Below are 27119 nucleotides of genomic sequence, written 5' to 3'. Positions count from 1 at the left end.
CCAAATGAGGAGAGGGAGAGGAACAAAACTGCAGGGAAGCCAGCGATGTGCAAAAACAATAGAGTGAGGAACTTTAATTAACTAATTATTGACTGGGATAATGTCAGAGTAAAGGATAAGGAGTAGGAGGAATTTTTGAAATGTGTTCTGGAGAACTTCCTTGATCAGTAGGTTCTAAGCCCAACTAGAAAAGAGGTATTGCTGGATTTTGTACTGGGACATGAGGTGGGTAAAGAGGACCAAGTCTCTCTACAGGAACATTTAGGTAAAGTTGAACATGAAAATTGGAGGAAGGCTAACATCAATAGGATGAGAGGAGGATCTTGCCAGGATAAAATGGACCCAAAGACTGACAGGTAAACTTACAATGGAACTTTAAGGCCATGTTTCAGGTACAGGCTCGCTACATTCCAATGAAGGTGTAACAGAGGAACCAAAGCCAGGGTTCAGAAGGCAAAACAAGAGCCTTACTCAACATTACAACTCTTCTGACTTTTTTTGTGATGAGCAAGAATTTGGATGGCTCAAATAGAACAATTTCTCTGCTAGTGATTCCAACCTGCTCCGATATTCAAGATCTTTGGGGTTAGATTTGGGAACCTGATCAAATCCATACATTGCCCCCCACCATGCTGCAGCTATAGCACCAGTAGAATCATTATCACCACCGTGGAAAACTCCTCTGTTACAGAGCTCTTCCCAGGAACTGTCTGAGCCCAGGATGGCATCATAAGCTATCATGGGGGCATCATGTCCACTGGCCCCACCCCAGCCCGAGTAGCTGACAGAGGTGTAGAATTTGTCACGTTCAATCACGTTGTATTGCTTAGGGAAAGTCGGCTTGGATACCCCATCCAGAATTCCTCTGTCCCAAAGGTACTTCCATTGTCTTCAAAGTAGGACCATGCGGCCAGATTTTCAGCATCATAACGCCCAGCTTTTGCTATGTAGCTCTTTGTTTTCTCCAACACCTCCATCAGCCCCACTCCCCAGCTCACTACAGGTTTGTTATTCACAGCATATGCTGTGAACAGTGCTGCAGCCACTTTCGACAGCTACTTCAATCAGCTTGTCTAATTCCTCAGGACGGGGAAATCGTAGTCCGATGCACATGGCCCGCATTGCAGCACCACATCCACCCCCGGCAGGATCGAAGTCTTCCACCCATCAGAACAATCCGGTTTCAATAAGCTGACAGCTTTCATACATGTTACACCTGGTGCTCTGCCTGTCATGTCGTCCATGCTCTCCCGGTATTCCCGAGCCAGTCTCCTGTACAGCTGTCCCATGGTTTCCTGGGGGCCGGCAGTGGCCACCAGAGCCTGGGCGGTGGCCAAGTGCATGATGGTGTCGTCGCTGACCATCCAGCCAGACACAGAGAGGTTTTTGAGGCCGCCCAGCCCGCAGAGCTCGCTGTGGATCCACTCCCCACTCCGGCAGAACTCCCAGCTGCCGTTCCTGAAGCCCAGCGTGTCCACCACCCCGCTCAGCACCATGGCCGCCACATAGCACTGCAGCAGCGGTGACTGCATAGCCGGCCTGCCGGTCACACAGCCGCTCCCTGCTGCTCAGCCCCACTGCTCAGCCCCGCCCACCCAGCCCCGCTGCTCAGCCCCCCTTCTCAGCCCCGCTCCCCGCTGCTCAGCCCCGCTGCTCAGCCCCGCTCCCCGCTGCTCAGCCCCGCCTTGTGCTCCGCAGCTTCTGCAACTTCAACTCGGCCCAGCCGCCTTCTCCTCGCTTCACCAGGTTGACACCTCATTTTTAGGTATGCCTGCTGCTGCTCCTGGAATGCCCTCCTGTACTCTTCATTGAAATGGGGTTGATCCGCTAGTTTGTTCATGTTGGTGGACTGGGGGATATGACAGGCCATGAGGTTAAGAGTAAGATTGAGTACAATTGTGCTGCCTCTAATGGTCCACAGTGCCTCATGGATTCTCAGTCTTGAGTTGCTAGATCTGTTCAAAGTCTATCCCATTTAGCACGATTGGAGTGCAACATAGCATGATGGAGGGTAGCCTCAATGTGAAGATGGGACATTGTGCTACAGGTGAGCCCGGTGCACCAGGGGCAGTTTGTAAATGGCCACACGAGCTGCCGAATGCCAAGGTGGGTTGGTTAAAAGGCCCATCTTTGTTCTGTGGGGCTTCGTCCCAGCTCTACTCTTGAATATTAAGCCCTCTTGCCCCCACTCCCCATGTCCCATATATGCTAACTCATGGCAACCCAGCCCCCTCCATCCTCCCAATGGTCTCTCATACCTCCATGCTAATCCATTAACACCAAGGTCTTCTAATAGTTCCATTGCCAACTTAGTGAAAGCTCATGCCAACCCATGACCCCAAGCACGCCCTGTTGCCTTTAAACCCTCGACACCAATGCACCCAATACCCACAATGTAAACATGTCAGGTATCAAGCTGTGGTGAAATAAAATAAAGCTTGAAGTATTCATTACAGAATTCAAAATGTCACAAAATGTTACAGAATTCATGCTGTCATCCATTATAACCATTCAATAAATTTAAATCTCCTCAAGTACTTAATCAATCAAAAACAGACACTTGCATTCACAACACCACACTAATCTTTTAATAACCTCTTGAACTATGTTCCCCACTGTGATAATGACAGGTTGCGGAACCAATCAATCAGTAAGAAGGTCTACATACTTTACCACCCTTCACGAGGAATTGTACCTTCACCATAAACACATGAAACACCCACTGCAGATTAAGTCCATTCTTGGAGTGAAAGCTGGGATCTGCTGGAACTGGGGGCGATCCATCCAACAATTTTAAAGTTCCCCATTGCCTCTCCCATCTCTGTGGAAATCCAGCCCTATGCCACTAAATTGTGGATAGGGGCTACCTGAGGGTCCATTTATTGCCCTTTTCTAAGTACGTTTGTGAAGGTTCTGTGAGCCACTTTCTTGAGTACAACTTGATGCTTTGCGAGGCCATTTTAGAGGGCAGTTACTTTCAAGAACAAAGAAATAGGAATTAGTCTGGGACTAGAGTCACTAAATTAGCTATTCAGCTTCTTTCATGTTGAATTTCCCAACTAGAAGTAAGTTTCATTTTAAATAAGAACTTCATTAATAGTTGTCAAAACTGTTATGATTTTTTTTTGGAAAGCTGTTGTGGACAAGAAATTATTTTTAATGGATTGTTTTGAAGAATAACAAACTGGCATTTTTCAGTCAATTAGCTCTTTAACCTAATGGCATTTTATTGCCAAACACATTTAATTTTAAGTGCATTTTGCTGTTAGCTGTCATGCCACTAATAAGTGTTTTTTGCATTGTTTTTCAGCCGAGTATAAGTTTAATTTAGTTGGTAGCACTCTTGTCTCTGACTCAGAGGGTTTTTGGGTTCAAGCTCCACTGCACGTTTTAAGTATATATCAGTGTAGTATTGAGGAAGCGCAGCATTGTTGTTGGAGTTGCTGTATTTTGGATCAGGGATAAACTACTTGTCTCTGTTTAAGTCAGTATAGAAGATCCATGGCACCATTTGCAGAACAGAAATTTTCCCAGTGTCCTAACAAACATTCCTCCCACAACCTAGCAAGACTATGATTGACTGATCATTTGCTGTTTGTGGGATCTTGCTATGTGTAAATTGACTGCTGCAATTGCCTACATAACAACAATGAAATTCTTTGGAACATCCTGAGATCATAAGGACTAAATAAATAATATTGTTTTCTTTCTAAATATGAAGCCTTTGTATTTTTTATCTCAAATCGCTCAACTGTTCTTATATAGAAATGATGGCACATAAACAAACTATTTGACTATGCTGGTCTCTGTCATTGGTGCTTATGCTTCACGCAAGCCTCCATCTACCCTACTTCTTCTGACCCTGTTCTGTTTATAGTTTTAGTGAAGGTGTGCTTTTGCTTTTTTACTTCCTCCATAGTTAATGTAATGTCTTGAGCTTTAAGAGTGTTTGGTGTGGAAAACGGGAATTCACACTGATGCTGCAGAGATGATTTTCTGAGGTCAAAGTTAGTGCTGAATTCTAAAAAAAAATATTAGATGCAAAGGTTATGAAAACATTTAATCCTCAAGTAATTACTTTTACTCCATGATTACCTATACGATCTATTTGAATGGGATCAGATATATGCTTTGAGTACTAACATGAAATGATACATTTTTTGTCTAAGTAAAACGTGGATGTGCATTATGTTTCACATATGATTGAGGTTCTAACTTTTGTCTGAGTTCTACGGCTCAAAGCTGTGTATTTTTCAGATAATGCACAGGCTTCAAACTGTGCTTTAAAACAGAAAATTGAAAAGAAATTGACAATGGATCCTTCTGTTCACTGCTCTTGTGGTTAACTTGCCTTCTCATAGTTCCAATTATTAAGACAATTTTTGAATTAAAATTGGTCTGCAAAGCCCATGTAAAATCCACGCAGAAAAGTTGTGTGTCTAATGATAATTAGTGTTCATTAAAATATGCCATCAGGGGCTGCACGGTAGCGCAGTGGTTAGCACTGCTGCTTCACGGCGCAAAGGTCCCAAGTTCGAATCCTGGCCCTAGTTCACTGTCCGTGTGGAGTTTTCACATTCTCCCCGTGTTTGCGTGGGTTTCACCCCCACAACCCAAAGACGTACAGGGTAGGTGGATTGGCCACACTAAATTGCCCCTTAATTGGAAAAAATTAATTGGGTACTCTAAAATTAAAAAAACAAATGGCATCAGTTCATAAGTAAGGGAAATAACATATAAACTCTTTTTCTGCTGAGCCTCATGCCATGTCAAAGCAAGTGGCTCCCAGCACATGGAGCTTTGCACAGCTGGCAGCAACAATGAAGTTAACTAACAGATTTGCAGAGGCAAGCAGCTAGGAAGGTCCATTTGTTCATTATTACTTCCTGCCCACTGGTCTTATCAGAACTGGCAGCTTTACTTAGATGTTGCCATTTATTAGACAAGACTCAATGGGTCGAATTGCCTCAATCTGTGCCACAAATACTCCCTATGTTTCTGTGGGACCTCTGGCACCACCAGCAGAGCACCAAGCATGGACAGTACACCCAAATTGAAGAACTGTCCCTTGAACTAAATGCCCTTTACTGTAATTAGTGTAGCTAATATATTTTTAATTGCTGGTGAAGAAAATAATAAGAATACATTTAATCTGCTAACTTGGTGGGAATAAATTCAGGAGAAACCGGTGACCTGAATTCTTAGGGACTGTTTTGGCATGTTGTGCATGTCTACTATAGACACGCGCACATTTAATTTATAAAAATAAACAAAGTGTTGTGGATAATAAGCACACACACATAATGCAGCCATTTGTCACAGTTATACCCAACCAAAAGAGCATCTTGGTCTTTTCTTATTTACATATGACTTAATTCTTACACATTTCAAAAATGTTATTTTCTTGCCCATTCAAGAGAAATACAATCCAAAAATAATGTTGCAAGAAAGACTAGTCAGCTAATTAGTGCTGTAAAGGTTTTTGTCACTCAGGTCTGACATGAAGAGTTCCATCTTCCAATGTTTTGCAGCAGCAGAGCTAATTTTGTGTTTCTTCACTAATAGGTTTTGCAACAGCAAAAAAATGCTTTGTTGTGTAACATTATTCACCCCATGTAATCCAATTGCTGATCACGGAGTTATAGTCTGGCAGGAGCCCGTCCCAAGTTCCCTTTTGCACAAAACCTGTAAAATGATGCTAAGCTATCTGATTCAGACTAATTTGGATGTGTTCAGTGTAGTCTAAAATAACCCTTTACAGTGTAAAGTTTACACCATTACTTATTTAATTAAAAAGGATCAAAATCTGTGAAAACTGAGTGAAATAGACCTTTTTTGGACAGATTTTAAGTATTTCAATATCTCTCATTTATACATAGTGCAACATTTGAAAATGTCTGATGTTTTTGCAGGTGCTACAAAGTCTAGTTTGCTCTCAGCACAGAGCATAGTCAGCATGTTTGTTCCTGCACCAGAGGAATTTACAGATGATCAGCCAACCCTAATGTCTGACAGGTAAAAATGTAGATTTATGAACTATGCCTTTTTAGCAATACTTTTAATGGCTATATACTGAAATATCCCTCAATGGAAATTCAATCTCTTTTTTCCTGAATAATACGCAGACAGTACAACATTCAATAATATAAATATCCATTATTACACATTATTTGTCATAGAAAAAAATAACATTTTTCATGGAGACCTGACAATTGGACTTAAATTTCATCAAATGTCGGGAATCCTGTTACGTACTGGCGGTATGTGGGAACAGTTGCAATGGGATATCCCGCTGATGCATAATGGGATTTTGGCTCCTCATATGATTTTGGGCTCCCATTGCCAGTCACGCCTGATGCAAATGGGAGGAAAAATCCAAGCCCTAGTGTGGAGCAGACTGAATCAATTGTATTTGTGTCTTGATCTAGTTTTCATGGCAGTTTTCTTTCCTGGTGTGTGGACCACATTGAGACTGCCTTCCATGGGAGGATTAATATCTGGACTAATGGGACCCATATCAAAGAACCCCATCCAGATATGGAGCCACTGATAAAACTCACAAAACACAGAAAAATTACATATAATGACTGCATCAAAATATGGTTGCATTTATAAATACTTAAGGGCAGCACAAGTGGATAGCACTGTGGCTTCACAGCGCCAGGGTCCCAGGTTCGATTCCCCACTGGGTCACTGTCTGTGAGGAGTCTGCACATTCTCCCCGTGTCTGCGTGGGTTTCCTCTGGGTGCTCCGGTTTCCTCCCACAGTCCAAGACGTGCAGGTTAGGTGGATTGGCCATGCTAAACTGCCCTTAGTGTCCAAAAAAGGTTAGGAGGGGTAATTGAGTTACGGGGATAGGGTGGAAGTGAGGGCTTAAGTGGGTCGGTGCAGACCCGATGGGCCAAATGGCCTCTTTCTGCACTGTATGTCCTATGTCAGGAATAGCTGAGACTGAGCTTGCAGATTGGTTTCATGTCAGGCTTGATACTTGCCACTGTGGATGGAGTGAATAATTTCCAAATGTTCTCCATCCTCAGAGCCCCGTACGTTGTAAATCCAGCTTTTGTCAGTTTTACAACCTGCTATGTGGGATTTGAATTCATAGCTTGTGGATTGCTGGATCATACCTAGACTTAATGTTAAAGAACCTGATCGCAGTTCATTCTTTGGTACAGGTGCCTAGACTGTGGAGCTGTTCTTGAAGAATATGACGAAGACACATTGGGATTGGCTATTGTTGTACTTTCAACATTCACTCACTTGAGCCCAGACTTAGCTGCTCCCTTGTTGCTTCATGTTCTGCAGTCAGTTGGAAGGTAAGCATTATAATGGTTTTTGAGGGCAGCACGGTGGCCTAGTGGTTAGCACAACCGCCTCACGGCGCTGAGGTCCCAGGTTCGATCCCGGCTCTGGGTCACTGTCCGTGTGGAGTTTGCACATTCTCCCCGTGTCTGCGTGGGTTTCGCCCCCACAACCCAAAAATGTGCAGAGTAGGTGGATTGGCCACGCTAAATTGCCCCTTAATTGGAAAAAAATAATTGGGTAATCTAAATTTTTTTTTTTAAATTAATGGTTTTTGATCTCTGCCTTGTTTAAAATGCATTAAAAGTATTGATGAAACTTTGAATGTTGGTTTCCTGGGGTATATTTTTAGCGAAACAACGCTGTCAGTTCTTTTCTTATATTTCATCTGAATGCATGTTTTCAAGTGAAAATAACTGTATAACTCATGTTTTATCTACAGATGAGTAACAAACTGACTATTTTTCATTTCAGACTGGCATCAAGTACCCTTTTTTCAGGTCAGGCAGAAAGGTATTTACTTGCGTTTGTTGTTACAATATTGTATGCAAAAACATTTCAGTCATGTTTTTGTTATTGTTTGCAAAGTGTTCCTATCTTGAATCTATCACCTTTTTAATAAACTGGTTTAACTCCTAATTTATTTAACTCCTTAGTTGTTTATTTTATGCCTTTTTCAGTCTTCAGCTGCCATGGCTGAGGGACATTCCAGATTTCACTCATTCTGCAATTTCAGCCAGCAATAAGAAAGACTGCAGTGATCCAGACCAACAGTCTATCTTTTACCACCAAGCTAGGGGTTCAATCCTGGTTCAATGAAGAGTGAAGGAATCCATGCCAGGAGCAACACCAGGCATACCCAAAAATGAGGTGTTAACCTGGTGAAGCTACAACACAGGACTACTTGTATGCTTAACATCATAAACAGCAATTAATAGACAGAGCTAAAAAAATTCACAACCTACGGATCAGATCTAAGCTCTGCAGTCCTGCTAATCCAGACTTGAATGGTGGTGAACAATTAAACAACTCGCTGGAGGAGGAGACTCTACAAGTATCCCATCCTCAATGATGGAGGAGTCCAGCATATCAGTGCAAATGTCAAGGCTGAACAATCTTCAGTGAGAAGTGCCAAGCATATGATCCATTTGTCACAGATGTCAGTCTTCATCCAATTCGATTCAGTCCATGCAATATCGAGAAACAGCTGAATACACTGGATCCTGCAAAGGCCATAATATTCTGGCAATAGTACTGAAAACTTGCCATGACCCTTGCAAAGCTGTTCCAGTACAGTCACAACACTATCATCTACCCAGCAATGTGGAAAATTTCCCAGCTACACCCAGTACACAAGAAATAGGACAAATCCAACTCTGCCAATTACTTTTTGATCATGAGGGATCATGAACAGCACTATCAAGCGGCACTTAGTCAGCAATAACATGCTCACTGACGCTCAGTTTGCATTCCGCCAAGGTCGCTCATATCCTGAACTCCATTGCAGTAACTCTACAAGGCCCCTTTGACAGCACCTTCCAAACCTGTAACTTCTACTATTCAGAGGGACAATCATTGAATCATAGAATTTACAGTGCAGAAAGAGGCCATTCGGCCCATTGAGTCTGCACCGTTCCTTGGAAAGAGCACCATATTCAAGCCCACGCCTCCACCCTATCCCCGTAACCCAGTAACCCCACTTTACCTTTTGGGACACTCAGGGCAATTTAGCATGACCAATCCACCTAACCTGCACATCTTTGGACTGTGGGAGGAAACCGGAGCTCCCGGAGGAAACCCACGCAGACACTGGGAGAACGTGCATACTCCACACAGCCAGTGACCCAAGCAAGGAATTGAACCTGGAGTTGTGAAGCAACTGTGCTAACCACTGTGCTACCGTGCTGCCCCAAAGGGCAGCAGATGCAAGGGAACACGACCACCTACAAGTTCTCCTCTAAACCTGACTTGGAACTATATCACCGTTCCTTCATTGTCACTCGGTCAAAATCCTCGACTTCCTAACATCACTAGAAGGGTGTACTTAAACTACATGACCTGCAGTGGTTTCAAAAGGCAGCTCAACATGACCATCTCATGGACAATAAAGAATGGGCAATAAAAATGCTGTCTCAGCCACCGAGACCCACATCCCAGAAAACAATAAAAACAACACTTGCTTAGTGAAGAAAGCCACAAGATTCCATGGGTTTTAAACAAACAAAAGTAAACTTTAGTGTTGAAGATCAGAAATATAAAACAATTTACAATGGCCGTGATTCAGTGGCAATGTTTTGCTCGAGACAGAGCACAACGAGGCCGGTGAATAGCGGGAGAGGCCAAAAACGAGAAACGTTTTCTTCCGCTCCCATAGAAAATATCTTAGCATGGCGAGAAACCAATAATGACCACTTAAATTCTATTTCCATGCAATTAACGGGAGCCACCCCATATCCCGTGGCCTCCCCAGCAAGTGGTCATGCTGGTGCCAATTAGTACTCCTTTTGAAATCTGTGAACCTGGCAGGATTGCTGCTTCGGGGACCCTCAGAGCTGAGTGGCCATTGTCGCTCACAGGCAATGAGCCCGTGGGGCACTGGGTATGCTGTCCCTGTCCTCAGAGGGGGGTGGGGGCAACCGCCATAGGGGACTGGAGGTATTGGGGGCTGGAGAGGGGGTTGGTGGAGGCTCTGCTGGAGGGGCAACCATGCCAACCCTTGATCGTGTATTCCCATTCCGGAGGCAACCCTAGTCCCTGCCTGTCTGCCCCCACCAACCACCCATAACTCCCAATGACCACGGAAGCCTCTGGCTGTGCCGCTGAAGGCTATTCCTAATAGGGAGTTGTCAGTCGTGGTTGATGAACACTTTACACATCCCAAATGGATCCCTGTGTTTGGGGGTGCCATGTAGAATGAGGGGCTCAATGCCTAGCATTCCAATCACCAGCCTGTCATCCCAATCCAGGCCACCCCTCTAGCCTACCAAGAGAACCTCCTTCCTAGCTTAGCGAGACCACTCCCTACCCGACCCCTCCCAGGACATCTTCTCCCCGGGACCCCAGATGCTTAAGTGAAGTGCAGTCCCGGGACTTAGTCTCAAGCACAGCACTGCAATACCTCTTCTGGCCACTGCTGTGCTGGAATGCCTGGAGAACTGTCAGCGAATCAGATTGGCCAACAGCCCTACCAAGGTAGGGCTTCTGTCCCAAGAGTGGAAACAATTAAGCATAAAAATGGTAGCAGTCTTGTCAGAGTTGGCTAGGATGTGTTCCCCATCGATTCTAAGGATGAAAATTCCAAGAAAAACGGGTTCAGATTAGAGTGGCGATATGTTCACGGACTTTGAAGAAGTAAGGGAGGCTGAGATTAGGAGTAGTTTGCAAGGATCCTGATATTAAGGGTTGGTTTTTCTGAGGAGTGGGGTATTGATGGAAGATTTAAAGAAAGAGGAAAAACAATGGAAAAGAGAACCTTGAACAAAATCAGCAAACAATGTGGATCAGCAAGGGAAATTGGTTGGACAGCAGGTTAGCGGAAATAGAGTCAAAGAAGCATGGGGTGGCTCTTTTGTCAGGTTAAGTATGGAGAGGGAGACAGGAAAGAAACAACTCAGATAGCCATGCTGTTAAGGACAGAACTGAAGCCTATGAGTCTTTATATACTTACAACCTTTTATTTACAGAAATGCACATTACATATCTTACATCTCCAATCCAACCACCTCAGTTTTAGCCTGCTGTTACAGATATGAGCATGGGTAAATCCCCAGTCAATGCCAATTTCACACAGTTAAACTCCCAATCATTATGCAGTTCACACTTTGCACCTATTCTAGGCCTGCTGAGATCTTTGTGCTACCTGCTGACCCAGTTGTAATCAGCTGATTTATTACAGACTCTGGATTAAACCTGGGACCTACATAGTCTATATGATTCATTATAGGTGCATGACCTCCTTTGTAAAAATTAGGGTCTTTGCTTTCAAGTAACCTACTATTATGATTCCTGGTGTAATCTCTGTGTCAAGATTGTGCCAGTGTGTCAAAATTTGGCACTATTCCATTTATTTATTAATGGTGACCTGTATGGTATACAGTTGAATAAAATGTAACTAATTGTGAAACAATTCTGCCTTTTTCATTTTTTCAAGCATGATGATTCCTGGCAACACTGCTGGAGTGGCAAAGCAATTTTTACGCTGTATTTTTCATCAGCTTGCTCCCAATGGTATACTTCCACAGCTATTCCAAAGCAACATTAAAGGTATAGTACTTAACAACATTAACCTGATACACTAGCATTTTGATACTGAATGCCGACACCTCAAAGTTTCCTCAAATAAGAAATCTATTTTGAAATAGTCGTTCTGTTTTGATATTAGATGGAAGTTTCCTTCGAACCTTGGCGTCGTCTTTGATGGACTTCAACGAGCTGAGTTCAGTGGCAGCATTGAATCAACTACTCGAGGTATTGTGGAATTCAGAAATAGAATGCAAGTTATAAACCCAATTAGTTAATCATTAATATGTCCTGTGATAGAACAAAGGACAGTACAGCACAGGAACAGGCTCTTCGTCCCTCCAAACCTGTACTGGTCATGATACCAACCTTGGCCAAAACCCTCAGTACTTCCTTGTGCCGTATCCCTCTATACCCATCCTATCCCTGTGTTTGACAGGATGCTTTTCTTTTTATAAATCTTTTTTTATTGGATTTTTGAACAAAGTATATTTACCGTTATGTACACAGGATAAAATATATGTATATATAGAAGAGACGAGCGCCCACAAAAATAAAGAAAATAACTGGTAGGGTATTATCCACGAGCTCAACAACAGCAACTCTGTACAATTGGCAATAATATTTTTAACACATAAGTAGGCATCTGTTTGTGTTGGGGGGGGGGACCTGAGGAGGTAAATATATATACATTTGGGTGCCCAAGAAACAATTACAGAGGGCAATACGCGAATGGATCTGGTGTTGGTGTTGTCGCTTGCTTCTCCCGGACGGATTTCACTGCCGTTGTCGTCTCGCGTTTACGTCCGCTTCAGCCGTTCATCCGATCTTTCGCCCATGTTTTCCGTGCTTTCTGTTCCTGTAGATGCCAAGTTTGTTATCGTTTCCTGTGCCCTCCTTCCGGCTATCATTCCCTTGCCTCCCCCCACCTCTTTGGTTACCCTCTATTGACCCTGTCTCTTCCCTCTTTCCCTCCTCTCCTGTGGTTCGCCTTTCTTTTCTCTTAGGTTTAGCTGTCGTCGCCCCCCCCCCCCCCCCCCCCCCCCCCGGATACCTGGCTATTCTTCTTGTTTGTTGGCCACAAACAGGCCTCGGAACAATTGCATGAATGGATCCCACGTTCTGTGGAACTGCGTCTGACCCTCGGATGGCGAATTTGATTTTCTCCATTGGAGAGATTCTGAGAGGTTGAACAGCCAGTCTGCAGCTTTGGGTGGTGCCGCTGACCACCAGCCGAACAGGATTCTACGGCGGGCGATCAGGGAGGCAAAGGCAAGGGCGTCCGCCCTCCTCCCCAGGAATAGATCTGGCTGATCTGATACCTCGAAGACCGCCACTTTTGGGCATGTCTCCACCCTCATCCCCACCACTTTGGACATTACCTCGAAGAAGGCTGTCCAGTACCCCCCAAGTCTGGGGCAAGACCAGAACATGTGGACGTGGTTGGCCGGTCCTTCTTTGCACCGTTGACATCTATCCTCCACCTCCAGGGAGAACCTACTCATATGAGTTCTTGTTAAGTGGGCTCTATGTACCACTTTTAGTTGCGTCAGGCTGAGCCTTGCGCACGTGGAGGTGTAGTTGACCCTATGCAGTGCTTTGCTCCAGAATCTCCACCCTATTTCAATCCCCAGGTCTTCCTCCCATTTCTTTCTTGTTGCGTCCAGTATGGTGTCAGCCCTTTCTACCAGTCGGTCATACATATTGCTACAGTTCCCTTTATCTAGGATGCTTGCGTCCAGTAAGGCTTCCAGTAATGGTCAAAATGAAAATGAAAATCACTTATTGTCATGAGTAGGCTTCAATGAAGTTACTGTGAAAAGCCCCTAGTCGCCACATTCCGGCGCCTGTCCGGGGAGGCTGGTTTGGGAATTGAACCGTGCTGCTGGCCTGCTTGGTAAGCCAGCGATTTAGCCTAGTGAACTAAACCAGCCCCTTTTGAACGTCGTCAATGTATCAGTGTCCACAACCTCCCCTGGCAACGCATTCCAGGCACTCACCACCCTCTGCGTAAAACAAAACACCTGCCTCGCACATCTCCTCTAAACTTTGCCCACGAACCTTAAATCTATACCCGCTGGTGACTGACCCCTCCACACTGTAATTTGCATTATGACAAATTAAATGTGAAAACTGTTCAATGAAACATTAACATAGTACTACATTACATGCAATATATGTGACACAGGGTTTAAATAACAAGAAGAGCCTGCCAGCAGGAGGAGCTATGCTTCATTGTTTAGACAATATTGCTACTTACATGGAAGCTCTGCCGATGGATTTACCTAGCAATCTATGGACTACGATATGCAATCAGTTTCAAACATTTTTGACCAAACTGCCATGCATACTGCCACTGAAGGTAAGGAAGAATTTATGGATCTGTTGCCATTTGGATATTTAAATTAATAAATATGGCAAGGTTAGAATAAAAATTTTCTTCATGTTTATATTATAAATATAACTTTGCAATTAAGTTGGTTATATAATAATAACAATCGCTTATTGTCACATGTATGCTTCAATGAAGTTACTGTTAAAAGCCCCTAGTTACCACAGTCTGGCACCTGTTCAGGGAGGCGGTACAGGAATTGAACCCGCGCTGTAGGCCTGGTTCTGCATTACAAGTCAGCTATTTAGCCCACTGTGCTAAACCAGCCCCTAAATTTATTTTAGTGGTTACCACTCTAATATATAAGGCTATAGGACAGAGTTGTAATTCATGTGGAATTCTTTGTCACAAATAGCAGTCAATACCAAATCAAGTAGAATGTTCTAAAACGAGCAGGATAATTAATCACGAAAGAATAGAGAAGGTTATGAGGATTAAGCTTGTGAACAAAACTGATTTGGGGAAAAATCCAGAAAATTGGGCCTGTATTAAATCATTCCTCGAAAGGGACTGATGTTCAGCACAGGAAAGATGGAGTCGAGTAGAATCCTCCTCTGATAAAATATGTTTCCTTAAGTGACCATAAGACCATAAGACATAGGAGCGGAAGTAAGGCCATTCGGCCCATCGAGTCCACTCCACCATTCAATCATGGTTGATTTCAACTCCATTTACCCGCTCTCTCCCCATAGCCCTTAAGTCCTCGAGAAATCAAGAATTTATCAATTTCTGTCTTAAAGACACTCAACGTCCCGGCCTCCACCGCCATCTGTGGCAATGAATTCCATAGACCTACCACTCTCTGGCTGAAGAAATTTCTCCTCATCTCTGTTCTAAAGTGACTCCCTTTTATTCTAAGGCTGTGCCCCCGCGTCCTAGTCTCCCCTGCTAATGGAAACAACTTCCCTACGTCCATCCTATCCAAGCCATTCATTATCTTGTAAGTTTCTATTAGATCTCCCCTCAACCTCCTAAACTCCAATGAATATAATCCCACGATCCTCAGACATTCATCGTATATTAGGCCTACCATTCCTGGGATCATCCGTGTGAATCTCCACTGGACCCGCTCCAGTGCCAGTATGTCCTTCCTGAGGTGTGGGGCCCAAAATTGCTCACAGTATTCTAAATGGGGCCTAACTAGTGCTTTATAAAGCCTCAGAAGTACATCCCTGCTTTTATATTCCAAGCCTCTTGAGATAAATGACAACATTACATTTGCTTTCTTAATTACGGACTCAACCTGCAAGTTTACCTTTAGAGAATCCTGGACTAGGACTCCCAAGTCCCTTTGCACTTTAGCATTATGAATTTAAGTGCTGAGATCTTGACGTCCAATTCAGCATTAAAGGAAAAGCATTAGTGAATAGCTGTCTGAGGGAAGGGATGAGAAGATCACAGGACATGTCTACTGGACTGCTTTTAGCGTGATTGCATGACCGAAGAGTGGCTATGATTGAGGCTTGGGAGAAATTGATGGCCTGATTCTCACTGATGAGAAAGAATCAGCAGTGCCTCACAAGAGATGGAAACATAATGCCTAAAAGCATAGAATTAAGCCATTTATATTTATTTTTAATGCCAATGTACTTGGATTAATTATGAAGCTTGATTGAAAGTAAAGCACTTTGGGATCAGTAGCGCAGCAATGGCATTTGTCGCTGACCTCAAAGAAAGCTATCCACGATCTGAAGTTTAAATTTGGTCCCAAGTAAAGGGGATCTCCAGGCATCCAGCAGCAGTGATGTGAATAAAGAGGGTAAGTAGCTAATCACGTTGAAGTGCTCTCATAGAAAACAAACCAGGAGATTAAAGACATTGAATCACGTGATTTTTAATTAAAATTTATAGATAGCAAAATTAATGATTATGATTCGATGCTTATAAAAGCTGAACTAGACAAATTATAAAATTATTTTTAAAATACATGGATTGTTTTGAATCATAATTAAGAAATTTGGCATTCCACAAGTATAAAGTTAGCTTTGCAGGGACAATAAGTGTGTTTAGCAGTATGCAGTTAATATGCCCTTAAAAACCCTGTTACATTTAATTCAACAAGATATATCTTGTCTTATATGTTTGGTGAAATAATTTGCAAATGTCTGTCCAGCTCACTTGTCCTTAATTCATTGGATAAGATGATGAGATAAGTCAGACAGAGAACCAAAATGAACGGGAACTAAATATTCCTGCAATGTTGGAAATAGATAGGTTTTATATGTCATGACAGATCACGTACCTATTTGAATGTGTTCAATTTTTCAAGGTGTGCTAGCCAGTTACTGAGAAAATAATTACCCAACTGCATGCAAAGTAGTGATAATTTCCATTTTGTATGCAGTGCTGCTTGGATTCTAGTTTAGCAATCATGATCTGTCTTCTCAAGATACCTACCACAAGTGCAACACGGGTAAGTAAGCTAGAGCTAATGTGGCTTTTTAAAAACCTTTGATCTCTTGTTACTACGTTTTTTTTCCACGGTGGGGGAAACACATGCTGTTCTTAAAGCTACTTTTCCATAATTTATTCCTGTTTTCCCTTTTTTTTAAAGTTTTCCTTTCATTCTTTTACTTTTGTCATTTTTCAGGAGGCATTGACTTTTAGATACTCTGAGGACAAGATTTTTTAAAATAGAATTTCTAATTTTTTTACATATACATATTTTTGTATTGTTGGTTTTATCAATATTAATGTAACACATTTTCCTCTGTATGTGACTACACACACAACCTCAAGATAGGGAGGGGTGAGGTCCACAGTCGGTATGAGAACATCAACAGTTATGGGTCCAGTTGGGAGGATTGGAAAGTCATCCACAATTGCAATGGGATCCAGGACTACTGAGGGAGGCTGTAGAATAGTGAGAGTGACCTTTACCTCAACACCATGGGGTTCCAGAAAGACACGAGGGAGAGTTGAAACTGGTGAAATCTCAACACCACTGTCTTGCCAACACAGTTATAGCGCAGTTAAATCCAAAGTGGAAAATAATTTGGAAGGGAGGGGTTTGAATCAATGTGAGAGAAGTTTAGAGCTGCAGTCAGGGGCCCATTTCAGGGGGCAGCCTCAAACTGCTTCAACTCAAAACATTGAAATAGAGTCAAAGCTGATAGAAAAGAGGAAGATTTCTTTGAGAAGGGCCCATTGGAGCCATCACATTTTATCACGCTTTAATGGGAAACGGTCCCTCCGTTTGTGCTTCAACAGAGAGGTATGTGATGAATGTAAGAGTTTGGTATATATATTGTATTTCATATGTGTTGCAGTAAGGGTTTTAAAAGCCTGGGTTAAGGTATATATTTGTGGCAGTAATATTATTAAAGAACCTAGGTTAAGGTATCCAGACTGTGTGTCTGCTAAAGCTTAATTAAGAAGTCGTAAAAAATGAGGTAACCAGAGTTTGTAACATAATTTCACCAGTTTTGACTCTCCCTCTGTAAACATTAGTGTCCCCAGTATGGGGTGAGGATAGAGTTTGTGCAGAATGACAGATGAGATTCTGGAGATGTTAATGTGCCCATGTGAACAGGAAAGATTAAGTACCCTCCAGAGACCAGACGAGACTCAAGTTTCTTTGTTCACTAGTTTATTCAAGCATATGCAGGGAAGCTGTACCCATACAAGATGGAGTACAAGTATCTTGATCAACTACATTCCATCATTATTATACAGACAATTAATCAGTTTAATTTACCAATCACAAATTAGCTTAATTTGATACTTTAATACAGTTACCCAATTAATATTCATACACGTATACGAATACCATCATATTTACACCATAGCGACAACCTTCAACACTAGGTTACAATAGACAAATCAGCATATCATGCAATTTTACTTGTTGATATTAACCCTTACTTTCTTCTTTTGCTGTGAGACAATCGGTGGTGATTTGTCCTTGGTTAATATTATGCGAGATCCCTGAGCAGTATAACCCTTTGAGTGCATAATGCCATTATGGGAGCGTAAGATTGGGGTGAGCTGAAAGTTGATTTACCCTGGCAGAGTGGATGAAATCATTCATCTGCTTCCTGCACTGTATGGTATTTCTGGGGCGGTTGTCCAATGCAGTGGCCACCTTTGCAATGGCTTTACAGGCCTCTGAGATGCGGTTAGTGGGTTTCCTCAAGCCATTCATAGGCTGGAGGATATCCCAGTGTCGTCGCACATCATTGATGAGCGTCTCCAGGGAATCATTGTTAAACTTCGGAGCAGCGCTCTTCTTTGCCACAGCCATTTCAAGACATCTTCTGCTCAGAGTTATGCTGGAGAGAGTGAGGGTGGCATTTAATTCCCGCACCTGGATCTTTTACTCCATCAGGTGACAGCGGGGTGGATGAATCAGTTCCTGACTGGTCACGTGATCTGGAGAGAAACTTGCCTATGTATAATTAATGAGCTTCCAAGTGTGAAATCAGGAATGGTTTCCCGCCACACTGTCCAGGAGGAAACACACCATGGAACTCGCCCACCATGGCAGTCACTGTCATGAGAATGTCACTTTAAGAAATGTCTGTCTGCTCAGGTTACTGCAGTGATGTCAGAGTGTGGGTGGAGCTGAGCTCTGGCTCTGCTTTTTAGTTTCACTTTGAGAAAAGCTTGGGTGTGTCTTTTTTTGGCTTTGTTTCAGTGTTGGAGCTGCAGCCAGCCAGAAAAGGAGTAATGTTGTTCTCTCTGCCATGTACAGACTATCTCTTAATCATTTGGTGAATTCAGAGTGATAACTGCTCTCAGTAGTGAATTTAAACCTGATGTGTTTCCGTTAAAAGGTTTTTTTTTAAAAAAAGTCTTATGGATGTTAAAAGGAAAGTAAGGATTACTTAGTGTTGTATTCTTTGGGGGTTGTATTTGAATTGATGGTTGCTAAGATGTTCACTGCATGTTTTAAAAAGATTAACTTGAGTTCAGAGAATAAACATTGTTTTATTTTTTAAAATACTTTTTGATTTCTGCTGTACCACACCTGTAGAGTGGGCCTTGTGCTCCCCATACCACAATCTAGTAAAAGTCATAGGGCAGGTGATCTCCATAATGCACTTTGGGGTTTCTAAACCCTGGCTCATAACAGTCACAAATATGGAAAAGTCTGCCTGGAGTGTTGGAAAATGGGTGGACAAGCATGCCACTTCCTGATATAATTGTCAACAAATTAAGTTGCTTTTTGCAAGGAATGATGTGAAAAAGACCCAAACGCATCTGATATATTTCTTTAAAATCCTCACTTGTAAACAATGGTGCAAAGTTAAGGTTGAGTTGACTGCTTCTGAGTGTTTATGTGAGGGAAGCACTAATATGAACCAGTATGATTGAGGATTAAGTAAGTACATTACAGTATTGGTTTCACTACTGGAAGTTTACTTTGTGTGATCTTCATGCAAGATTCCTTCCTATTTGTTCTTGTTTATTCCCTTATTTCCCCTTTCTTTTATTTTTTCCATTACATTTTTGATCCATGAATGTTTAGTGGGTGTTTCATGGACCTGTGACTTTAAGGCTAAGAAGCCTGTGCTTTAAATTCAAACAGAAATTTCCGGAATGCTGTGCTGCCTTAGATGGGTGATTGGTTGGCATCAGTTATGACTTGGATTGATTGATTTGGCTGGTGGCCAATGAATTAGTTCAAAAGGCTAACCTGCTCGGTAACAGGCAGTGATTGGATCTGATCCCACTGGAACATTTCAGAGCTTCAAGGGTTGAGTTTTGATTTCAGTTTGACTTCTGGCAGACCTGGCGAAGGACTGCTGTCCTCTTCCCCCCTCGGTTTTCTCCAGCAAGGCTGTGTTTCTTAACTGGCGGGGAAGCTGGATGAATCTATGTACAGGGGAATGATTACAGGCTGCAAGGAGGGGAAAACTGACTAACTCTCTCTGCAGAAAAGGCTGATGTAAACCGACATAAACAGCAATTGTGTTTCAACTTACAAACCAGGTGATTATTGGGCAGCTAAGGGCCAAAGACAGTGGGAATTTGTATAAGAATTATCGGTTAATTCACTTGTATTGTAACTTCAGGACGAGTGAGGCTGGAATTAACCACGCACTTGCCCAGCATGTCGTAACATTCATCCTAAGTTAACGTGATATAAATTAATTGGGTCTTCATGCAAGCTATAAAATTCATTATGATCTGAATTTAGTTCCTTCTTACAATAAGCTGATTTTAGCGTGCTGTAACTTTTGCCTGTTGCAGAAGCCCATTGCATTTTGTTTCTCTGTAACTTGGTGTCTTACTCCCTTTCCCCCCATTATCTTTGATTATAGAGCCTTTTGGAGCCATTTTCCAAATTACTGAGCTTTGTGATTCAGAATGGAGTCTTCAGCCTCGTGTACCTTGTTGAATTATGTGGATTGTGTCACCGAGCATTCAATAAGGTAAAATTGGGCCACATTTTTCACCTTCAATGAAATCCTTCATTCTAGGTTTTCGGATGCATTTGAGGCCCGTGCACTGACATGGGCAAATCATAGATGCAGTTTCGCCAGTTAAATTCCCTAATTTCACACCGTACAATCCAAGTTTGAAAAGGGCATATAGTGAATATATCTATTTCTCAATTTTAGTATAATTAACTGGTTAGGAATATCTTACCACAAAGTGCTGACCCTTTCGCCTCCAAAACAATGACTGCCATTCATTTAATTGAGTCGTTGACAAGTAAAATGCATCAGCGTGTAAACCTTCTTGTGGTGACACAAAGTACAGTAGTAGGCAGTGATGTTGTGATCGGTAATTGATGCTTTTTTTAAAAGACAGTTAGGCATTTAAAAATATTTACAAACACAAAACGGCAAAGCCAAGAGGACAATGCAGTACCATCCCCAACCACCATACAAGGCCACAAAACCCCTCCCTCCCCTCAGAAACCACCCATTCACCTGCCTACCACCCCGGCATCCGCCTTTTTCCAATCTTTCGCACCCCCCCCCCCCCCCAAAAACAGTGACTACAATCCAAACCAGACAAGACCCGCTGATGACTTAATCTGCCTTAAACTAGTCAATAAGTGGCTCCCACCTCGAAGTGAACCCCTCCTCTGCCCCACCAATGGCAAACTTGATCTTCTCCAGCTACAAAATTCTGCCAAGTCATTCACCCGTGCACTGGAGTTTAGCAGCTCTTGAGTCCGGCGAGCACAAAATCCTCTAGGTTATCAAGAGGCAAAGGCCAAAACATTGGCCTCTCCCCCCCCTTGCACGCCCAAATCCTCTGAAACTCCAAATATCGCCACCTCTGAACTTGGAGCTATCTCTGCCACCAAAACCTTTGCCATAACCTCAGAAAAACTCTTCCAGAATATCCTCAAATTCGAGCAAGCCCAGAACATATGGACATGGTTCACCACCCCACCCCCTGCACACCACCCACACCTATCCTCCACTCCCGAGAAAAACTGACTCATCCTCAACACCGCCATGTGGACCCTGTGCACCATCTTAAACTGAATAAGATCTCGCCTCGCACATGACAAAGGCGCATTCACCCTCCATAAAGCTTCCCTTCACACTCTAGTCCCAACTCCCCTCCCAGCTCCTCCTCCCACTTACGCCTAATCTCCTCCACGGGGGCGTTCTGCCCCTCCATCAAGGCCCAATTAATGTCTGCCACTCTGCCCTTCCCAGTTTCATCCTCGCATAGAAGTTTATCCCTGCAACATTGGGTGCGGCAGTAATTGGTAATTGATGCTTAATGAGCTATTTGAATGCAGTCACAGGTTCTAATGGGTCTCATGGGTTTCCGAGTATTTTGTGCTTTTATTTTGCAGGAACGAGATAAATTCTACCTTTCACGAAGTGTTGTATTGGAATTATTACAAGCACTGAAGCTAAAGTCTCCATTGCCAGACACCAACCTATTGTTACTGGTGCAGGTAAAGCTTTGTTCACATTCTGTTGTCGGGTGCTCTTTTATAAATAAATTGGTAAAGGTTCACCCTACAGCTTGAAATTGGCTTCAAATTTCCACATATGATGACTAAGCTAGCTTCGTTCCTGCTAACTTTCTTGAAGGAACATAATCAGAAATGAGTTAATTGTATTTGTGGAATAGAAATGACGCAGATATGATGGATGTCTCAAAGAAAATGATTCTGAATTATGGATTATTTTAACAAGTTTGTTCAGATATTCCACCAAAGTTAATTAGGAACACTTAAATGATTGCAGTCCACAAACATATTGCACACTTTAACATTAAATATCAAAACACAAATGTTGGTAGCTCCAGATGGTCAGAATGTATCTGTTGTAAGATTAATTTTGTGTTTTACATTGCTCGATTATACAATATATTTTCCATGTCCATAGCTTTGATTTTTTTACAGGGGTTTTGTTGGGGGAGGTGGAAAAGATGTACAGGCCCCCAGGAGCACGGTTGAGAATGTGGAGGTCTGAATTTGAATAAATATTTTAAGAGTCCCACCTGACACTCAACTAAATTATTGAGTACCTGGCCATTGGGCGGAAGTAGGCATCTAGCAGCAAGAACGCTGGGAAGCTATGGAAACTGTCCCAAGTGGTCAGAGAAGGGTGCGGAGGGTCTGGCTACAGTTTGTTGGTGGGAAGGCTCTAATGATGCTTGGGAATGTGGGAAAAACTCCAATCATGATCAGATGTGGGGAAACATCATGGTCATGACACATTGGAGTATGCACCACCTGCTCAACTGAGTCTCTCTGCTGCCTTTTGTGGGCTCAAGATACATTCCAAACCCTCCTGATCCACAAGTAAGCCTAAAATTAAGCTTTAAAACTTACCTTCTGGGCCTTTTCTGTCCCACCATTTCACGCTTGAGAAGTTGTTGCTGCTCCCCTGCTCAGACCTTCAGGTCCTGATGACATCACAGATATCCAAATATTTAAGTGTTACTTTTAGGTTCTTAAAAGTGGAGAAACGTATTGAGATTCAGAGGGTCCTGAGTTGTCAGTTCCAGTGAGGAGAAATTAGACTAAAATCAGTGCCACCAATGGAAAAGGAGATAGAAATTCCCAGAAGGGAACAGTGATGGCTACAGCAAGAAACTGCTGTGTGTAAGTTTGGAGGAGCATCCATAGATCGGTCATAGATAGGCCATGGAAGGATTTAAAGATTAGGAAAATTCAAAGTTGAATGTTTTGGCAGTAATTGTAGGTCAGTGAGGACAGAGTCAATGCGATAGTGTGACTTTGTTGCTTGGATCCTGTCCCATTCTGAGTTCCAGAGTTTATAGAGGGTAGAGGATGGAAACCAGCGAGGATGTCATTGAGAATGAAACTCTAGAAATGACGAAAGAAAGGATGAAGGTTTTGATGGGAGACCAAGGTAATGTTTTGGAGATAAAATTAAGTGGTCTTAGTGCTTCAATGAATGTGGCTGTTACTTTTTGTTTGGGGTCAATTAAGTCTCAACACTGTGAAAGACCTGGGGCAGTATTCTCCGTATCCCGATGCCGAAATCGTGTTCGGCGATCTGGCTGAGAATGGATTTCCATGCCGAAATTGGCGCCGGTTTGACCCGGTCCGCCATGCTCTGCCCCTTCAACTGGCATCACCGTGACATGCGCTGTGCACCATTTCAACGGCATCGGCGTGGTCATTGGCCGGCCCACCCGCGATGCTCCAGCCCCAATGGACCAAGTTCCCGACGGCGCAGGCCACGTGTGGTCACAGCGGTCGGGAACCTGGCGTGCCAGCTGCGGACTGTGTCCAGCGCCGTCACACTCGGCTGGGATCCGTGCCACTGGCTGGGGGGGCTTCTGCTAGGGCTAGGAGTCTTTTGGGGGGTGGGCTGTGGATTTGCGGATGCTGCCATGTTGTACGGCGCGACCGGTGCGGATCGTCAGCCGTACGTATTGCGGCCCGGGACTCGGCCATTCTCCGGCCGTTTTCAGTGCGGCGGCAGGAGTTTCAGTCACCGCCGATGCTAGTCCCTCACCAGTACCGGAATCGGTGAGCGTTTCACACAGATTTTTTGGTTGTGAAAGACCACACATGCTCCGCTGGCGTGAGCACTTAGTTTTCCAAACGGAGAATGCAGCCCTTGGTTCAGCTTCAGCAAGTCGATAAGAGGGGAACAGAGTAAAGAGGGATACAATGTTTCCTGGAGTGGACCTATTAATGTTATTTAAGTCGCCTGATATACAGGTGGAGAACATTTTCACTCCTCCATGACTCGATGGTCAGACAATTTGGAAAGACAGAAGACGAGGTAGATCAAGGAAAGTGGTGAAGAAGTGGATGCCATCAGTATGCATATGACCCTGTGTTTGTTGTTAGTTTGGCAAAGTGACAGCATGTAAATAAGGACAGAAACCAAGCAACAGCAGTCTAAAACTAGGTGGGTGGAGGAGAACGACTGAGTGAAATTCCCCAGATGTTAAAATTGGAATCTCTATTCTTCCTAGACTCAGTCAGAGCAAATTAGTCAAATGTGCACAGGATATCAGATTGTGTGGGCGATGAGAATTGTGGAAGCAGCTCAATAATTAGAGTGAGTTGGACAAAGCATTTGCCCAGATTAATAGTCAGTTAAATCTAATACAAACAAACGCAAGGAACTAGTAGGAAGAGAAAATAAGCAACTGACATATCCTATAAATGATATTCAAATAGCTAACAATGAAGTTGAATATGTTTAATCAATGCAGATCAACAATTAGCAAAACCAGTAAAATGTTACATTGCATAATCAAACCTACAATTCATAAGAAATCCTGATAAAACTGTGCAGAGCTGTAGTCGAGTTCTACTCTCCAAGGCACAAGAGAGGTACCCAGCACTAGACCAGTGCAGTGAAGACTTATAATGCTGATACCCAGTGATAAAGGTTTACATTGTAAAGAAAAGCTGAAAACTTTCCTTTTACTCAAACAAGTAACAGGTTCCCATATATACAGTAGCCAAATCATACTCCTGAAATCGTTTAAGAGACAGTCGGATACTGAAATGAGAGACATTGTCAGGATCTTCTGGATAAATGAATTATAAAAAGTGCTGAATGGTCTCCCTCATTCATAATTATCTTGTGATCTTCGAGGACCACACAGCATACCACAGCATGGTCACAATCACAATGGGTGTCATTCCTGGTTAAACAAAAAGAAAATCAAGTAAAATTGCTGAAACCGCAGAGCAGTAATTTACCTGTTTTATGACTAGAATGAGTAAGTGACAACCTTGTGCAGGAGTGATATATGTTTACTAGCATTTGAAGGTTGCAGTTACAAAATAATGGGACTATTCTAATACACAGTTTGAAGGCTGATGTGAAAACTACTGGATCTCTCTCTTGTTCTTACTAGTTTGTTTGTGCAGATGCGGGAACAAGAATAGCTGAATCAACAATTCTGCAGAAACACATGATTGCATCTGTTCCTGGAGTAAGTATTGGACTCCAAAATAATGCTTCATTAAAAATGTTCCAAACATTTGTCATACATGGATAATAAGTTTATAATACATACATATTAAATATCGAATAGAATAACTTGTTATGAATTTTCTGTCAATTTCGAATTGTGAACAGCATCTAGCAATTTCCTACAGTTCTGGATTTTAGGACCTCTGTTCCTCTGAAGAATATTATTGTCGATGAAATAATAAAATTAACATTATTGTATAATTTGTGATTCTGCTAATGGGTACTTTCTACTTTCCTCACCAATGTTATTTAATTGGGAGTAAACCCTAATGGTGGTGAAATTGAAGTGAGCACAAAATCACATTAATTTTGTGTCAGCATAATTAACGGTGATCTGTGAGTTGTGCTTGTAGTTGCTGACATTGAAGAATGAGTAGTTATTTTTGCAGAGGTTGACTGCCTTCTTTGCTGCTATTTTGATTCCTTTCAATTATCCTCTCACAGTGCCCAATTCAAGTTGATGATGAGACTGCTCCTCTGAGTCAGTGTTATTCTGTAGGACTCGGGCAGCGTGCATGACTAAAAATAGACTTGGATAATGAAATATATATTTTAAATTTGCTCTCTTGTATACAGTTTTCTGCTCTGTCAAATTTATTTTTAATACTTCCATTAATTAAACCCTGTGTTCTTCATGTAAGAACTCCTAGGATTCTTGTCATATTCAAAACCTGTTCTTGAATATGGCAGTACAGCACACAGTTTAGAATAATTGATCAAGACTTTGGTTTCCATTTCATATATTCTCTAGTTTCCCATATTTTTCAACAGGCTGGATTTAATGAGGCATCAAAGTCCCCAACCCCAGCCGCTAAAATGTCAGAATGGGAGTCCACTAACCTTCCCACACTGAAATCAGCATCACGTGGTTGAAAGGAGACTATCTGCTCCTCTCTTAACCAGAACCAGGCCTTAGAGAGCTACCAGCCTCTGGGAGTGGTGGTCACAACTGGGACTACAGACTGTCCCACCTCGCTGAGGAGCCTGGACTGACAGGTAACTCCAGGGGCTCATCAGGGTCAGGCTGGTAGGCCCTAGTGAGGGGTGTCGGGAGGTTGATCAGGTCCAGGTTGTAGAGGTCTGGGAATGAGGGCTAAAGAGGGGGATGATCTTATGGTGGAGGTGAAGTGGGGGGTGGTGCCTCCAATGTGCCCAGGGCAACTATAGAGGGTTGAAGTTGCAGTTCTTTCCAACTGGCATGATCTCAATAGGCCCAAGGGTGGAGCAGCCCGATAGCTTCCCCATTGAATTGGGGGCAGAACGACTGGGTAGGTAATTTTACATGTTGCTCTGCCTTCAAACTCTTTAATGGGGGAACCATATGATACATTTCAAAATGGAAGGGAATTTCTTCCCAGATATTTGACAAAATCACCGTGTACCTGATCTATAGAAGGTAGAATCACACTTTTTAATTTCCCCCCCCCCCCCCCTCCTGGCAACAAGAGCATCTCATACTTTTTATTTTCCCCATTCTTTTTTTTAATGTAGAGTATCCAATTATTTTTTTATCCAATTAAGGAGCAATTTAGAATGGCCAATCCACCTAACCTGCACATCTTTGGGTTGTGAGGGTGAAACCCACGCAGACACGGGGAGAATGTGCAAACTCCACAGTGACTCAGGGCCAGGATTCGAACCTCAGCGCCGTAGTCCCAGTGCTAACCACTGCGCCACCGTGCTGCCCTTGTTTTCTCCATTCTAATGACAGTCTGAAATTATTAGGAAGTTAGTATAGGGAAAGAGCGACACAAACAGTGTCCTAGCTACTATGCCAATGCTCCGA

At 42.9% G+C, this 27119-nt stretch overlaps 1 protein-coding gene and 1 pseudogene across 7 annotated transcripts in view; one reads left to right on the top strand and one right to left on the bottom strand.

The window, feature by feature from the left end:
* The window catches only part of LOC119951685 (protein unc-79 homolog), a 269084-nt gene that overhangs the window by 192626 nt on the left and 49339 nt on the right, over positions 1-27119 (top strand). For 6 of the 7 annotated variants that reach the window (XM_038774926.1, XM_038774915.1, XM_038774945.1 and 3 more), the window contains 10 exons: positions 5913-6015; positions 7177-7317; positions 7778-7816; positions 11454-11566; positions 11685-11770; positions 13731-13904; positions 16279-16347; positions 20201-20311; positions 21703-21807; positions 25215-25292. In XM_038774926.1, the coding sequence (XP_038630854.1) occupies positions 5913-6015; positions 7177-7317; positions 7778-7816; positions 11454-11566; positions 11685-11770; positions 13731-13904; positions 16279-16347; positions 20201-20311; positions 21703-21807; positions 25215-25292 (1019 nt within the window). The remainder of the gene's footprint in view (positions 1-5912; positions 6016-7176; positions 7318-7777; positions 7817-11453; positions 11567-11684; positions 11771-13730; positions 13905-16278; positions 16348-20200; positions 20312-21702; positions 21808-25214; positions 25293-27119) is intronic. The other variant, XM_038774962.1, reaches the window with a different exon arrangement.
* Positions 386-1532, bottom strand: LOC119951705 (annotated as a pseudogene).

This window comes from Scyliorhinus canicula, chromosome 2 (assembly GCF_902713615.1).
Source record: "Scyliorhinus canicula chromosome 2, sScyCan1.1, whole genome shotgun sequence".
Classification (NCBI taxonomy): domain Eukaryota; kingdom Metazoa; phylum Chordata; class Chondrichthyes; order Carcharhiniformes; family Scyliorhinidae; genus Scyliorhinus; species Scyliorhinus canicula.
This window is presented reverse-complemented; position numbering and strand designations above follow the sequence as displayed.